Consider the following 15163-nt stretch of genomic DNA (forward strand, 5'->3'; position numbering starts at 1 on the left):
TCTCATACATGCTTTTATTCTTTCAAGAGATATTTATATACCCACAAATTATATACAATGTTTTGCAGCTTAAAAAACTTCTGGCCCTGGCCAGTTGGCTCAGTGGTAGAGTGTCAGCCTGGTGTGTGGGAGTCCTGGGTTTGATTTCTGGTCAGGGCACACAGGAGAAGCGACCATCTGCTTCTCCACTTCTCCCCCTTACATTTCTCTCCCTCTCTCTCTCTTTGCCTCCCACAGCCATTGCTTGATTGGTTCAAGCACATCAGCCCTGGGCACTGAGGATGCCTCTGTGGAGCCTCTGCCTCAGGTGCTAAAAATAGCTTGGTTGTAAGCATAGCCCCAGATGAGCAGAGCATCAGCCCCAGATGGGAGTTGCCAGATGGATCCCAGTTGGGGTGCATGCAGGAGTCCACCTATCTCTCACTTGGAAAAAGAAAAACAAGAATAACAAAAAACTTTTTTCTTGCCTGACCAGGCAGTGGCGCAGTGGATAAAGCATCGGACTGGGATGCAGAGGGCCCAGGTTTGAGACCCCGAGGTCGCCAGCTTGAGCCTGGGCTCATCTGGTTTGAGCAAAGCTCACCAGCTTGGACCCAAGGTTGCTGGCTTGAGCAAGGGGTTACTCGGTCTGCTGTAGCCCCATGGTCAAGGACATATGAGAAAGCAATCAATGAACATCTAAAAGTGCCACAACAAAAAACTGATGATTGATGCTTCCCATCTCTCTCTGTTCCTGTCTGTCTGTCCCTTTCTATTCTTTTCTCTGACTCTCTCTCTGTCTCTGTAAAAAAAGAAACAAAAACAAAAAAACAAAAATCTTTTTTCTTTTATTAAGTGAGAGGAGGAGACGCAGAGACAGACTCTTGCATATGCCCTGCCCAGGATCCACCCCTTTAGCCCCATAAGGGGCTATGCTCTGCCCATCTGAGGCATTGCTCCACTGCTTGGCAACCGAGCTATTCATAGTGCCTGAGGCAGAGGCCATGGGGAGCCATCCTTAGTGCCTAGGGCCAACTTGCACCAATTGAGCCATGGCTGCGGGAAAAGAAAAGAGAGAAAGAGAGAAGCAAGAGGGCAGAGGGGTAAAGAAGCAGATGGTTGCCTTTCCTGTGTGCCCTGACTAGGAATCAAACCCAAGACATCCATGTGCCGGGCCAATGTTCTACCACTGAGCCAAAAGGCCAGGGTCACAGGAAACTTCTAAAAAAAATGGTATCATACTATATAAGTCAAACTATAAATTTTCTTGTTCAATATTATTCTTTTGAAGTATAATTAATACTAGCATTCCATTTTACTGTTCTCTACTGATGAACATATACACTGCTTCCAATTTTTTATTATTGTAAATATTATTCATGTCTCCTTGGAAACGTGTAAGAATGACTCTAGAATACATACTTAGACATGGAATTGTTGAGTCATATCTTATATTTTACAGCAAGTTGTAAAATTCTTATTCTTAATTTTGGGGGGATATGGACCCATATCTGTGATCATGTTTTAGAAAGTCTAATACCACTTGCATTACAAACAAAAGAATTTGGGTATGTGTGTTATGTGCATTTTTCTGGGTTGAATTTCATCAGATTCTCTAAGAGGTCTTTTGTATGTGTCTGTTCTCCCAACTCCTCTTAGTGGTTCTTAGAACCACTGCCACAGAAAAGTTATTAAGAAGTATATAATTTAAAAATATACTACTTGGAAAGTGGAATCTAAAGATTGATACTTAAATTGAGTAGGTAGTATACTGGGTTTAGAACTGAAAAAAACTGGAACTAGACACCTGATCTAATCAATTCAGGATAGGAACCAATCAGTAGCCATGATGAAAGATAGTGAAGAGCTCTCTGATCACAGCTCCAACCCTTGTTCACTCTTACAGTCCTAATTTTTTTACACTGCAGAAGCATCAGCGTGGTGGCTAGCTAGGGAACTGGTGGAAAAGGGGATGGTGGTGGTAGAGGGGATGGGTGAGATGATGAGTTGGAAAATGCTCTCGGATTTTTAAAAGATTGTGCTGGCCTTGGTCAAATGGGTCTTTGTCATGTACAGGACGTTAAGCACATCTCAACTACAACCCAGAAAGCTGATGTCACCAGTTTGTGCAGCTGCAGCACCAACACTGATTAAAGGATTAGTTAATACTAGCTAACTTAATACAGAGTTTATTCTGTGCCAGGCACTGTGCCAAGCACTTTATAGACATCTCTTGTCTTTTCTCACAACAACCCCCTTTCTATAAAGAAGTTGAGGCAGTCTTATTCTTATTCCAGAAGTTAAGTATATTCTTAACTCTAAGGTATACAGCCTTTCTCTAATAGTGCTTTTTAAGGCATGCCTGTTAAGGTATCAGAAAACTTTGAACAGTCCAAAAACATGAGTAAAATACTCTCAGTTTCTTCGAAAGACTTACTAGTTGGCTGAGAACAATAAAACTATTCTTTAAAGACATTTTAGGATGAAGGCACTATTGTTACTTTAATTGCTTCATCATGATGTGCCATTTTCATATTCTAAACTGATGATCAAAGAAAGCCAAATTAACTTCAAGGGTAAAAACCATCCTTGAAATGGGAAAAGCTAAAACTAAAATTCTCACACACTGTTTATAAGGACAAACATAAATTAGCACAGCCTTCTTTATAGAATCACTTTTTAATATACATGTACAGCCTGCATTTTTATAGGGGAGCTGGTGAATGACTAAATGGAAAGCAATTTTCTTTTTTTGTGTGTGTGTCTGACAGAGACAGAGACAGAGAGAGGGAAAGACAGACAGGAAGGGAGAGAGATAAGAAGCATCAATTCTTAGTTGCTCATTGATTGCTTTTTCATTATGTGCATTGATCAGGGGCTCCAGCAGAGTGAGTGACCACTTGCTCAATCCCATGACCTTGGGCTCAAGCCAGCGACCTTTGGCTTAAGCCAGCGACCCCTAGCTCTAGCTGGTGAGCCTGCACTCAAGCCAGTAACCTTGAGGTTTTGAACCTGCATTCTCTGCATCCCAGTCCAATGCTCTATCCACTGCGACACTGCCTGGTCAGACGGAAAGCAATTTTCAACACAAAGTTTCCTTATGTGGGTGGCAGTCTATGACCACACCAGAGACAACTATTTGAAATTGTCCTACCTTATTCTGGCTATAATAATTTTAAAGAATCAAAACAAGTTTGTATTAGTTTACTTAGTTATTATAACCTTTAGAATTTTACTTTGCCTTATATTCTAAAACGCTTATTTTGCTAAATTTAATGTAATATATGTTCTGTTTCTACCCTTGTCTGTTACCTTCTCCGTTTTTTGATTTAGAGGAACTGGGACTGCCATCTCGTTCCATTTGACACTGCCGACTTTCATGATGAAATTCTTCCTCAATTCCACTTTCCAGTGATTGTCTACTTAATGTTCCTTCACTCCAGCTTTTACAGTTTTCCTCTGACGTGTGTCTCACGCGCGGTGTTGATTCTGTCTCTCTGTCATGGCTGGTTCCATTGCAGAATGGTGGGTAATGCTGTGATATGAACCCAACAAATCTCATTCCACTTTTAGAAGCTTCATTAATCTGAAGTTTAAAAAGAGAGGGTAGAACATAATATAAATTTTATTTGAATTGATCACCATATTAATTAACTTTTAGGCTTATTAAGGAAATTTATAAGAAGGAGTAAAATTGCCAGTAACTAAAGAGCCATTCCTAAACAAATTAACAACCTCTAATAGAGCACTACTCCTGAGTCTATGTCAAACTACTAACGTGATTTCTTCAGACAGAACTAGTACACTTCAGAAATTATAAAAGCAGAAATTATATTTTTCTTTAAAAGCTTACTATTAGGAAAGAACTAAGAATTCTACAATATAATTCTTGCAGACCTGTTAACACATGGTCTTTCCTGTTGAAGCAAAATGAAAAACTATTCCAAGTAATCCTCAAAAATAACCTTACCAAATTTTTTTTTTTTTTAGAGAGACAGAGAGGGACAGATAGGGACAGACAGAAAGGGAGAGAGAGGAGAAGCATCATCAATTCTTTGTTGCTGCACCTTAGTTGTTCATTGATTGCTTTCTCATATGTGTCTTGACAGGGGGGCTATAGCAGAGTGAGTGACCCCTTTGCTCAAGCCAGTGACCTTGAGCTTCAAGCCAGCTAACTTTGGACTCAAGCCAGCGACCATGTGGTCATGTCTATGATCCCCTGCTCAAGCCAGCGACCCACACTCAAGCCGGTGAGCCGTGCTCAAGCCGGCAACCTTGGGGTTGCAAACCTGCCACCTCTGTGTCCCAGTCGTACGCTCTATCCACTGCACCACTGCCTGGTCAGGCCTTACTAAACATCTTAATAAAATAAAAAGAGAGGTTAATTTAAAAGCAAAAAGAAATACAGTTGCTCAAAAATATTTGGCAATTCATTGTTTGATGTAGGTAAAGAAAAATGGTAAAAGATGAATTCTTGACAAATGTGTATGTATAATGTATAAACCCAATTCATAATACATTTCTTAGGAAACTTTCTGTATCTTGATGTATTGTCGCCTATCTGGCCAGATAAACACATTAGATTTAATCCTAGAAGTTGAAGAATAGGATTTAGAAGCATATGGCATAGAAATTGCACTGAAACAATTTCAGACATTAAGAGTGGTTATTTTCACACACAGCACTTTTCCTTTTCTCTGCTTTTGCTTCATTTCTTTGTTCTTTTTGTGTCGATGTCTTCCCCCCACCCCCACCATGTTAAATGGCAATTATTTCGAGGGCAGGACCGTGTCTTATTCATCTTTGTATTGTAATGTTTTGTACTTATCGGTGCCTTATAAGTACTTTTTAAATAAATTAAAATGAAGGAGTGGAGTCTTTTACATGGTTGCTGTTTTAAGCATTTACATTAAATGGTTTTTTAAAAGGTTATTTACTTATTTAGAGAGACAAAAGAGAGAGAAAGAGAGAGGAGGACGAGGAGTAGGAAGCATCACTCCCATATGTGCCTTGAACAGGCAAGCCTGGGGTTTTGAACTGGCAACCTCAGCATTCCAAGTCGATGCTTTATCCACTGTGCCACCACAGGTCAGGCATTAAATGTTTTAAATGTTAGCTGGGAGGGGAAGAAGGACATGATGAAGGTTGCAAATGTAAACACCTATAGTCAGAAAGAAAATGGAATAAAAAGGCTAGGAAGAAGTGAGGCAAAGCCAGAGAACAATGTCCAGTCAAAGGTGGTGACTGTAATTTTGCTTCTGCTGATGAAGTGAAGACTACTTCTGAGAAGGATGGAGTGTGGGTGTGTGAGCTAGGACAAAGGACTGTGCTGATACAATATCATTTATTTACTCGTATAAGTTAACATACTGACATTGTAACATGCACTAGACCTTAAAAATAATCACTTGTCCTTTATGTCAGGCGTCCTGTGAAGAGAGGGAGGCGGTAAGGAAGCATCCTTGACCTGGCTGGCATTCTGCAGAAGGCTTTTTCTACTACTGGAAAGCTTTATCTGGCAAAGTCTGGTAACAAATAGACTGTATTATTTAGTTTTTTCCACTTTTTAAGTTGGAGGATTGATATTTTCCAATGTTATTTTTACTTGAAAATCCAGGGGAAAACAGTTGGATACCTAATTTTAAAAATAGAGCAAGCACTGATATAACATTGAAATGACTTAAAATCTAGCTGTTCAACAGCCAACTCTTTATACCAGGCAGCCGTTCAAGAATAACACTAGGCATTCATCTATTGCTCTTGTTCACATATGGGACAACGTTCAAATATCTCCTGTGCTATGTTTCCTGAAGCTTTTCTCTTTATGAAATAACCCCATTACTCCAATTGCTGAAATAACAGCACTTTCCTGTTTGAATAGATCTTTAACTATCTCCAGGAAATCAAATGCAAAACAAGAGCTCTGATGGTGATCTACTAATAAATTAGTAGTTACATTTTTGTTTTCAAAAGAAATGTTTTATTGTGGACTTATTCCCAGAAAAAAATAGAAATTTCCCAGAATAGTAGTAGTAAACAGTATGTGTAACTTATTTATAAAAATCTAGTCTCAAAGAGTGTTCCTGAAAAACCTTATTGAATGGTGACTTTATACCAACATGGGAAATATCATTAGCAGCTATAACTAGCTATATGCAAACCACAGGCGATCTTACACACACAGTTGTTTACAATGTCCACAGTTTCTTACTGGAAAGGAAATGCCTTAGGTTTTCAGTTGTACTCATTTAAATAAAAGCTAAAACCTTACAAATATGTTAGTGCAACTAAAAAGAAAACTTTCACTATAAAAGCTCGTTTGTCTAGGAAACCTATAAGGGTATATATTTTTCTTGATTTTCATCAATATGTATATATATTGTGTTTTTCATTTAAGTTTCAACTAGGTTTTATGACAGTCAATATAGTTCTCATGTTTAACAACCATAAAATATCCCATTGTATTGTTTGTTATACCACTGCTTCCTTCTCAGTTTTCCAATTACTGAGAATTTGGCCCCCTTTTCACTGTTGATTATAATGAATTTGTATAGAAATGACTTTTTTCCTTCTTCATTAATTTCTTGGAACAGATTCCTAGAGAGAAAATTACTGAGTCACAAAGTAAAATGGGATTGATAATTTTTATTACCAAATTGATATGCAGGCACACTGTACTAATTTTTTTTACAATGTCAGTTGCAATATGGGAATTTTTCTTAAAGCTCTTCCAACACTAGATTTAATGCTTTCAATTTAATTTCTCATTTAATACTGGTGAGGTATTAATTCTCAGTTATTTTTACATTAAAAATTATCAATTACATTGAACTTTTGCCAAATATCTCTTTATTATTTGTGTTTTCTTTTGCATTCTCTGTTTATGGATTCTGTCTGTTCATTCAGGACTGAACCTCACTTTGATGCATTTGTATTCATTTCATATATAGTCTGAAACCAAATTGCCATAGGACACTTTTCTTTTTTTCAAATTAGTTTTTTTTTTAAATTTTATTTATTCATTTTTAGAGAGGAGAGAGAGGAGAGAGAGACAGAGAGAAGGGGGGAGGAGCTGGAAGCATCAACTCCCATATGTGCCTTGACCAGGCAAGTCCAGGGTTTCAAACCGGCGACCTCAGCATTTCCAGGTCAACGCTTTATCCACTGCGCCACCACAGGTCAGGCACCATAGGACACTTTTGTTACAGATTTCCCCCGGATTCTTTCTTTAAAGCTTCATTTTCCTAGTGTATGTTGTATTTATATACTAAACTCAAATTCCTCAATCTATTTATAATTGAATTTGTCTACTTTTTCATTTTCTTCCAGATTTTTTATACTTAAAAATTATTTTTTTAAAAATTTTTTGTGTGACAGAGACAGAGAGAGACAGAGAGAGGGATAGATAGGGACAGACGGGAAGGAGAGAGATGAGAAGCATCAATTCTCCATTGCAGCACCTTAGTTGTTCATTGATTGCTTTCTTATATGTGCCTTGACTGGGGTGGGGGGCTGCAGCACAGTGACCAACCCCTTGCTCAAGCCAGAAACCTTGGGCTTCAAGCCAGTGACCTTTGGGCTCAAGCCAGTCACCATGGGATCATGTCTATGATCCCATGCTCAAGCCAGTGACGCTGCACTCAAGTTGGTGAGCCCATGCTCAAGCCAGATGAGCCCATGCTCAAGCCAGTGACCTCAGGGTTTCGAACCTGAGTTGTCTCCGTCCCAGTCTGATGCTCTATCCACTGTGCCATTGCCTGGTCAGGCTTAAAAATGATCTCTTAAGCGACCATCTGCTTCTCTCCCCCATCCTCTCTTCTTTCTCTCCCTCTTCCCCTCCCACTGTCAGTGGCTCAAATGGTTCGAGCATTGGCCCAGGTGCTGAGGATAGCTCGGTTGGTCCCAGCACATCAGCCTCAGGCCCTAAAAATAGCTCAGTTTATTGAGCATCAGCCCCAGAAGGGGGTTGCTGGGTTGATCCTGGTTGAGATGCACGTGAGAGTCTCTATTACTATCTCCCCTCCTCTCATTTAAAATATATATCTTTATCTCAATTGAAATCTGTGGCATGTATCTCCTACAGAAATACTGCCCACTATCCCAGGAGCACTTAAGTAATGTTTGTTCCCCTCTTTTATTTCATCAGGTTTATTTAAAAACTTCTATGTGTATAAAATTATTTCTGGGACTCCCATTTTGTTTCACTAGTCTGTATTTCTGTTTTTAATTATTTGTTTAATTATTATTATTATTTTTTTAGCAAGAAAGAGACAGAAAGGGGGAAGGATGAGGGGCGTCAACTTGTAGTTGCGACACCTTAGTTGTTCATTGATTGCTTTCTCATATGTGCCTTGACCAGGGGCTCCAGCTGAGCCAGTGACCCCTTGCTCAAGCCAGCGACCTTGGGATCATCTCGATGATGCTGTGCTCCAGATGGTGAGCCTGCACTCAAGCCAGATAAGCCAGCGTTCAAGTCGGTGACTTCAGGTTTTGAGCCTGGAACTTCAGTGTCCCAGGTTGATGCTCTATCCACTGAGCCACCACCAGTCAGGTCTGTGTTTCTGTTTCTAATTCTGTACAATTTAGTATACATGCTTCAATCTGTTTTAAATTATGGTAGAACAAATGACCTATTATTTTCTTGTTCTTTTCAAAAGCAAGAAAGGAAATTAATGAAGAAATATCAAATGTTTATCAATACCCCATGAAAAAATGTATACATTTAGTACCTTTTCTATCAGTTCTTTTGCAATGTCATTTGTTTGTGTCTCATAAGCTAGAGGACATTCCTCAATCACAAGTCGTGGTCGTCTTTGTCCACTGGGTGCTGCTGGATGCTTTGGGCTGTAACAGAGAATATAGTCAGGGTTGGAAGCCAATTGCCAATTTTAAGCTAATATGCTCATTTGAAAACGAGTGAGCAACTTGCAAGTAAGGTCGAGGCAATAATTTCTTTGTTGTTATTTCAAGCCCAATGTTTGTCTTCTTATGCAAAAATACCAGAAACTTGTATTAATTTAAATCTTCTTAATTTAAATCTCAATTAATTTCTAATTTAATATGAAAGAAAATTTTCATGTCTGTTATTTTAACAAAAGTTATAAGAAATGATTTTAGATCGCTGTTATACCTCATTATTGTACAAAAGCACAAGCAAAAATCTTATTCTAAGGCAGATGAATACTACCCTGTATTTTTTCCTCTTCTTTCTTTCCTGCTCTTTAACACTTACTTATTCTTAGCCTTGTCAGGGCACTACTGAGTCTATTTTAAGTAATGCCAACAGAGAACAAAATAGTGTATACACGGTTTATAAAGCTGTAATTAAGAAATAAGTGTTACTACTGTGTGATAAAATGGCATGCTTGCTTAGGAATGATTGGACTAGCAAACGTCTGATGAGGCCCACATCGGAGTGAAGGCTGAAGCCTGTGTACAGCCTCTGGGACACGAACAAGTGGGCCCTAACGCAGCAGCAGATAGTATCCCTTACAAGCACACCTACATTTTTTTTTCCCTTTTATTTTTCTGAAGCTGGAAACGGGGAGAGACAGTCAGACAGACTCCCGCATGCGCCCGACCGGGATCCACCCGGCACGCCCACCAGGGGCGAAGCTCTGCCCACCAGGGGGCGATGCTCTGCCCCTCCAAGGCGTCGCTCTGCCGTGACCAGAGCCACTCTAGCGCCTGGGGCAGCGGCCAAGGAGCCATCCCCAGCGCCTGGGCCATCTTTGCTCCAATGGAGCCTTGGCTGCGGGAGGGGAAGAGAGAGACAGAGAGGAAGGGGGGGGGGTGGAGAAGCAAATGGACGTTTCTCCTATGTGCCCTGTCCGGGAATCGAACCCGGGTCCCCCTCACGCCAGGCCGACGCTCTACCCCTGAGCCAACCGGCCAGGGCCTACATTTTTTTTAAAAACCTCTTTTTCTTCAATATTCCTGTTTCCTCTCTTTTTTTAACTCATTTTCTCTTCTCTGCTTAGCCCTTTCATGCTGTAAGTGGGTGATGTATTAGTCCATTACTATAAAGAGAAAACACAGTTTTTACCCTGATCTTTGAAGTGGTTTTGATATAGATGAAGAGTTGTTTAAAAAAAAAAAACAACAAACGTAATGTATTAGTCAAAGAAAATTGGTCTAGTTATTTTCATTCTTCATTGGAAGAAGAAACAGTATTTGAAAACTATCAAACGTATAAGCTAGGTTGGCAAAAATGGTTGTGGTATTGTTTGGGAAAGTAGCTATTTTTAAAAGTTAAAAAAAACAACAGAACTAAAATAGGTGGCTTTTACATCCTATTTTTCAGAACAAGCTGGTAAGAGGTTTATCCAATTTGTGAGAATCTGGCATGCACGCCTTCTGAAGTAAATGTTTTAGAAGGCAAGGATGGTTTCTGTGGCCACTGTTAATAAAATAATATAGGACAGTTCAAAGAAATGCTCAGAGAAAGTGGATTTCATCAGTCCAGCCAGCTCCGCTGGCCCAGAGGTGGGACTTGTCACTAACTGCTCCCCGCTCAGCTGCTGAGGGTGCGGTAGGAGCTTCCAGGTGCTGCTCCCGTCTGTTTCCCTTCCCCTTTGTTCACTGATGCCCTCAGTAGCACCTGTCTGTCTGCAAGGGGCTAAAATCAATGAGGAGTTTTACGGAAGGAAACGTAAGTTTCTGTCCCCAGTCCAATTCAGCTGCTGTAAAACGTGTCTTAAACCCAAAGCCCTACTTATCCTTTATTTCTATTACTTTGTTCAAACTTTCCATTCTTTTGGCCAAAGAAAACTGCCGTTCTCAACAGCTTCTTCAGGTGACTGTTTCTGAGCAGCAGGCTTACCTTAACTTTAAGCGTGACAGCACCACCCTGTATAGATAACTCGCAGGTAGGTGTTTTCGCTGCCGCACAGGTTGTATGACAGGATGAATAGCCCCAACAATATATCCTTTAAGATAGTAATCTTCCACTTTTGTTACTATATCAGGAATTGAATTTATCTTGATGACTTCTGGGTTTGGTGAAGCTGAAATATCAAATACAAAGAGAAATTTGTACATTCATAAAATTGAATAATATATTATTTCTACTTACATGTGATAATACTAATGAGTAGGAAACATAGCTATATGACTTAATTTTAAATAAATTTATACTATCATGTATTATATATTTTCTAAATTAATTTCCGAAAAAGACCAGTAACCTTATGAACTGGTAGATATATAATATTACCAATACATCTTAAAGTAAAAATATAGGCCCTGGCCAGTTGGCTCAGTGGTAGAGCATCAGTCTGGCATCCTGGGTTCGATTCCCAGCCAGGGAACACAGGAGAAGCGCCCATCTGCTTCTCCACCCCTACCCCTCTCCTTCCTCTCTGTCTCTCTCTTCCCCTCCCGCAGCCAAGGATCCATTGGAGCAAAGTTGGCCCGGGCACTGAGGATGGCTCCATGGCCTCTGCCTCAGGCGCTAGAATGGCTCTGGTTGCAGCAGAGCAACGCCCCAGATGGGCAGAGCATCGCCCCCTGGTGGGCATGCCGGGTGGATCCTGGTCGGGCGCATGTGGGAGTCTGTCTGAATGCCTCCCCGTTTCCAGCTTCGGAAAAATACAAAAAAAAATAAACAACCCCCCCAAAAGTAAAAATATACCGTGTTTTTTGCTCCATAGGACATACCTCGGGTTTAAAGGAGGAAAATAAGAAAAAAAATATTCTGAACCAAATGGTGTGTTAAAATATTTAATAAAATATACCATAATAATATTTAAACAATGTAAACTCAACAGCAGTATCAACACCATTAGCACTGTCATTAACAAATGAGAAGAGACTTTAATAATTCAAATACTCTTCTAGTTGTTGGGAACCTGCAGCAGCTAAAAAAAAAAAAAAGAACATTCACTCCTTAAGACGCACAGGTATTTCCCCCTTCACTTTTGGGGAAAAAAAAGTGTGGAGCGAAAAATATGGTAATGCTTTATATGTTTACTTTTTTTCAATTAAGGCAGCTTTATTTCTTAGGATTTCACTTGACAATATTTCCATTAATAGTGAAGACATACATAAGAGAAACAATATTAAGTTGAAGAGCTAATTGCTTTTATGATTCTGAACAAGATGAGATGTATAATTTCTTAAAAATTTATACAAATCTAAAAATTAAAAATGGGAGAAATGGTATTTGCTAAGTAAGAATTATCATTTCCAACTACACTTTTAAACCACGTTTTAAGTTTTTCTGGAAAGCTAAAAATAAGATTTCATTTAATTTATTGACTTTTAGAGAGGGAAGAAGGGAAAAGAGAGAAACAATTTGTTGTTCCATCAATTTGTTGTTGCCTTCATTGGTTGACTCTTTATTTATTTATTTATTTATTTAATTAATTAAAAAAAATTTTTTTTGTATTTTTCTGAAGTTGGAAATGGAGAGGTATTCAGACAGACTCCCGCATGTGCCCTACCGGGATCCACCCAGCATGCCCACCAGAGGGCGATGCTCTGCCCATCTGGGGCATCACTCTGTCACAATCAGAGCCATTCTAGTGCCTGAGGCAGAGGCCACAGAGCCACCCTCAGGGCCCAGGCCAACTTTGCTCCAATGGAGCCTTGGCTGCGGGAGGGGAAGAGATAGACAGAGAGGAAGGAGAGGGGTAAGGGTGGAGAAGCAGACGGGTGCTTCTCCTTTGTGCCCTGGCCGGGAATTGAACCCAGGACTCCTGCATGCTAGGCCGACGCTCTACCACTGAGCCAACTGGCCAGGGCTCGTTGACTCTTATATATGCCCTGACTGGGATCAAACCTGCAACCTTGGAGCATCAGGACAATACTCCAACTGACTGAGCTACCTGGCCAGGGACAAAAATATGATGTCTTATGGCACTTATATAAATGTAAAAAAATGTTAAATTGAAAAAGTAATGGTATTCAGAAGTTCTTTTTAATAAGTAGGAATTCTAAATGTATAGGAAATTTAAATGTACCGGTATACTTGATATGCAACTCAACCATCCCCTTGAAGCAAAGTAAATCTTTAGAAACTATACAATAGTACAATCAGTACAGTTTTTAGTAAAAGAAATAGGGTGTGTTACTTGGGAAAATGTTCTTAGCGTTCCAGCAGTATTAATTTAAAAAATAGCTTTCTGTAATTTCTTATTTTCTGGAAAACAATCGAGAATTAATATCTAGAAAAAGGCCTGCGGTTTGAATATCTTTTGAGTAACAAAACATATAAAATTAATTCTAGGTATGGGCAGTGCTGGCTGTTGGCCCTCTGTCGGTGTGGACAGTGACGTCCAGCACAGAACTGCTGCTAACAGCCTGAATACAGGAAAGAGGTTAGGAAGCAGACAGGGGAGAAGGGTCAGAGGAAATCCCCTCCTCCTTGCACACCCATGTCCACGTGACAGACTGAAATCAGTCATCTATGGGTATTCCTGCTAACTTCTCCAACAAAAGTATAGCACTCAGTGGAAAAGTTATATATAACAAGACGAATCTATCTCCTCAAGTTTTTATCCTCTTTTGGATTTAAAGTAATCTATTTATAATCTATTTTCTTCATCAATATGAATAGGAATGAAAAAAACCAGAGAATGACCCTGGACTTTGAAGACACAGCTGAGTTTCATTGCAGAACAACCCAGTTCTGCCCAGTGTGTGGCAATTACTCTGTGAGTCATTGGATTGTTTTCTTTTTAATTTTTTTTTTTTTTTTTTTTAGCGAGAGGGATAGATAGATAGAGAGATATAGAGAGGGACAGACAGAGACAGACAGACAGGTAGGGAGAGAGATGAGAGGCATCAACTCATAGTTGTGGCACTTTAGTTGTTCATTGATAGCTTTTTTGTATGTGCCTTGCTTGGGGGGGTTTGTCCAGCCAAGCCAGTGACCCCTTGCTCAAGTCAGTGACCTTTGGGCTCAAACCACTGACCCAGTGACCATAGATAGGGTCAAGTTGGCGACCCTGTGCTCAAGCTGGTGAGCCCATGCTCAAGCCCTATGAGCCCACGCTCAAGCTGGTGACCTCAGGGTTCGAACCTGAGTCCAGTGTCCCAGGCCAATGCTCCATCTACTATGCCATCACCTGGTTAGGTAGAGTTCTACCATTTTTCAGTATTTTAACTGTCAACGCTGATTTCCAAATAAAGGTACCGGAAAACTATTAAACAGAATAAACTGTTAAGACTAGGAATGAACATAAACTTATTTTTTAGAACTATATACGAATCCTACAAAGTTTTAAAGAAAATTTCAATATTTAATGGACTTATTGGAGAATGTGGAAATGCTATAGCATGATACAAAAGAGGCTCATCGTCTGGCCCCTGCCTATGTTTCAGCCTTTGCTCTGTCCTTCTTGCATGTCTGCTTCGTCAGGCCCGAGCTGCTGGAGTCCTGGAGCTGCACGCTGCTTCCTGCCCTGCTCCCCCGGGCCTGAGTCAGTCACTCCTCTGTGCTGTGCGTGCCGCTACTTCCCTTAATGGACTGTGTCACGGTTCATTATTTCTATGCTTCACTCTGCTGTTCCACTAAGAGTCCCTTAAGGACAAGAAACCTACCTCGTTCCTCTTTCTATGCCTGCCATTTTCCTAGGACATTATGTTAAGTGGGGATTACCATTCATAAGGGGAATTGAGGTGAAATTATTACAGAAAGGAGGAAAAGCCATCAAGTTAGTTAGTGGGAATAAAAAAAAAGGGTCATAAAATTTAGAAAAAATCAGACAGGTTATCTAGGCCTTCAAAAAGAGAGACACAACAGGGAAAGAACACATAGGCAGCATTGTACAATTGTTATCTTTTGGCTATAAAAGTGAAAGTGGTCAAGAACTTAGAGAGAATACAACCGGGTAGAATGAAAGGCCATTCTCACTTCAGACGGCTCTCGCTTGAGGCCCGCCTTTAGGTTCCTCTGGTTAATGACAGTACAATGGAAAGAAAATACAAAACCCATGTTTCAAATAAGGTAAAAAGTAATGAGAGGTGGAGCTACGCTGGGTATAATCAGCTCCATCTTGAGGTCTGGATAACAATTTAGGAGAGGATTGCACCCCAGACAGAGAATGAGCCTGTGGTTTGGGGGTTGCTTCTGGCTCTTGTTCGCCTGGCTTCTCTCTCTGGCTAGTTGGAGTTGCTGTTAGGTCCTATAGTGTCTCAGCCAGTCTACTCTGGTAGCATTGCTTACAAGGAAATCCCAGGA

General features: G+C 40.1%; 1 protein-coding gene and 1 long non-coding RNA gene across 3 annotated transcripts in view; one reads left to right on the plus strand and one right to left on the minus strand.

Annotated features, from left to right (window-relative positions):
* Positions 1-15163, minus strand: part of RFTN2 (raftlin family member 2) — an 84131-nt gene that overhangs the window by 41935 nt on the left and 27033 nt on the right. For both annotated transcript variants that reach the window (XM_066344874.1, XM_066344875.1), the window contains exons 2-4: positions 10802-10985; positions 8709-8823; positions 3292-3565 (exon numbers count right to left, since the gene is read on the minus strand). In XM_066344874.1, the coding sequence (XP_066200971.1) occupies positions 3292-3565; positions 8709-8823; positions 10802-10985 (573 nt within the window). The remainder of the gene's footprint in view (positions 1-3291; positions 3566-8708; positions 8824-10801; positions 10986-15163) is intronic.
* LOC136378252 (uncharacterized) lies at positions 7078-13597 on the plus strand. The gene is made up of 3 exons (XR_010746592.1): positions 7078-7157; positions 8339-8530; positions 13538-13597. It is a non-coding gene; the product is annotated as an uncharacterized lncRNA (long non-coding RNA).

The sequence above is a fragment of the Saccopteryx leptura genome, chromosome 7, assembly GCF_036850995.1.
Source record: "Saccopteryx leptura isolate mSacLep1 chromosome 7, mSacLep1_pri_phased_curated, whole genome shotgun sequence".
NCBI lineage: Eukaryota > Metazoa > Chordata > Mammalia > Chiroptera > Emballonuridae > Saccopteryx > Saccopteryx leptura.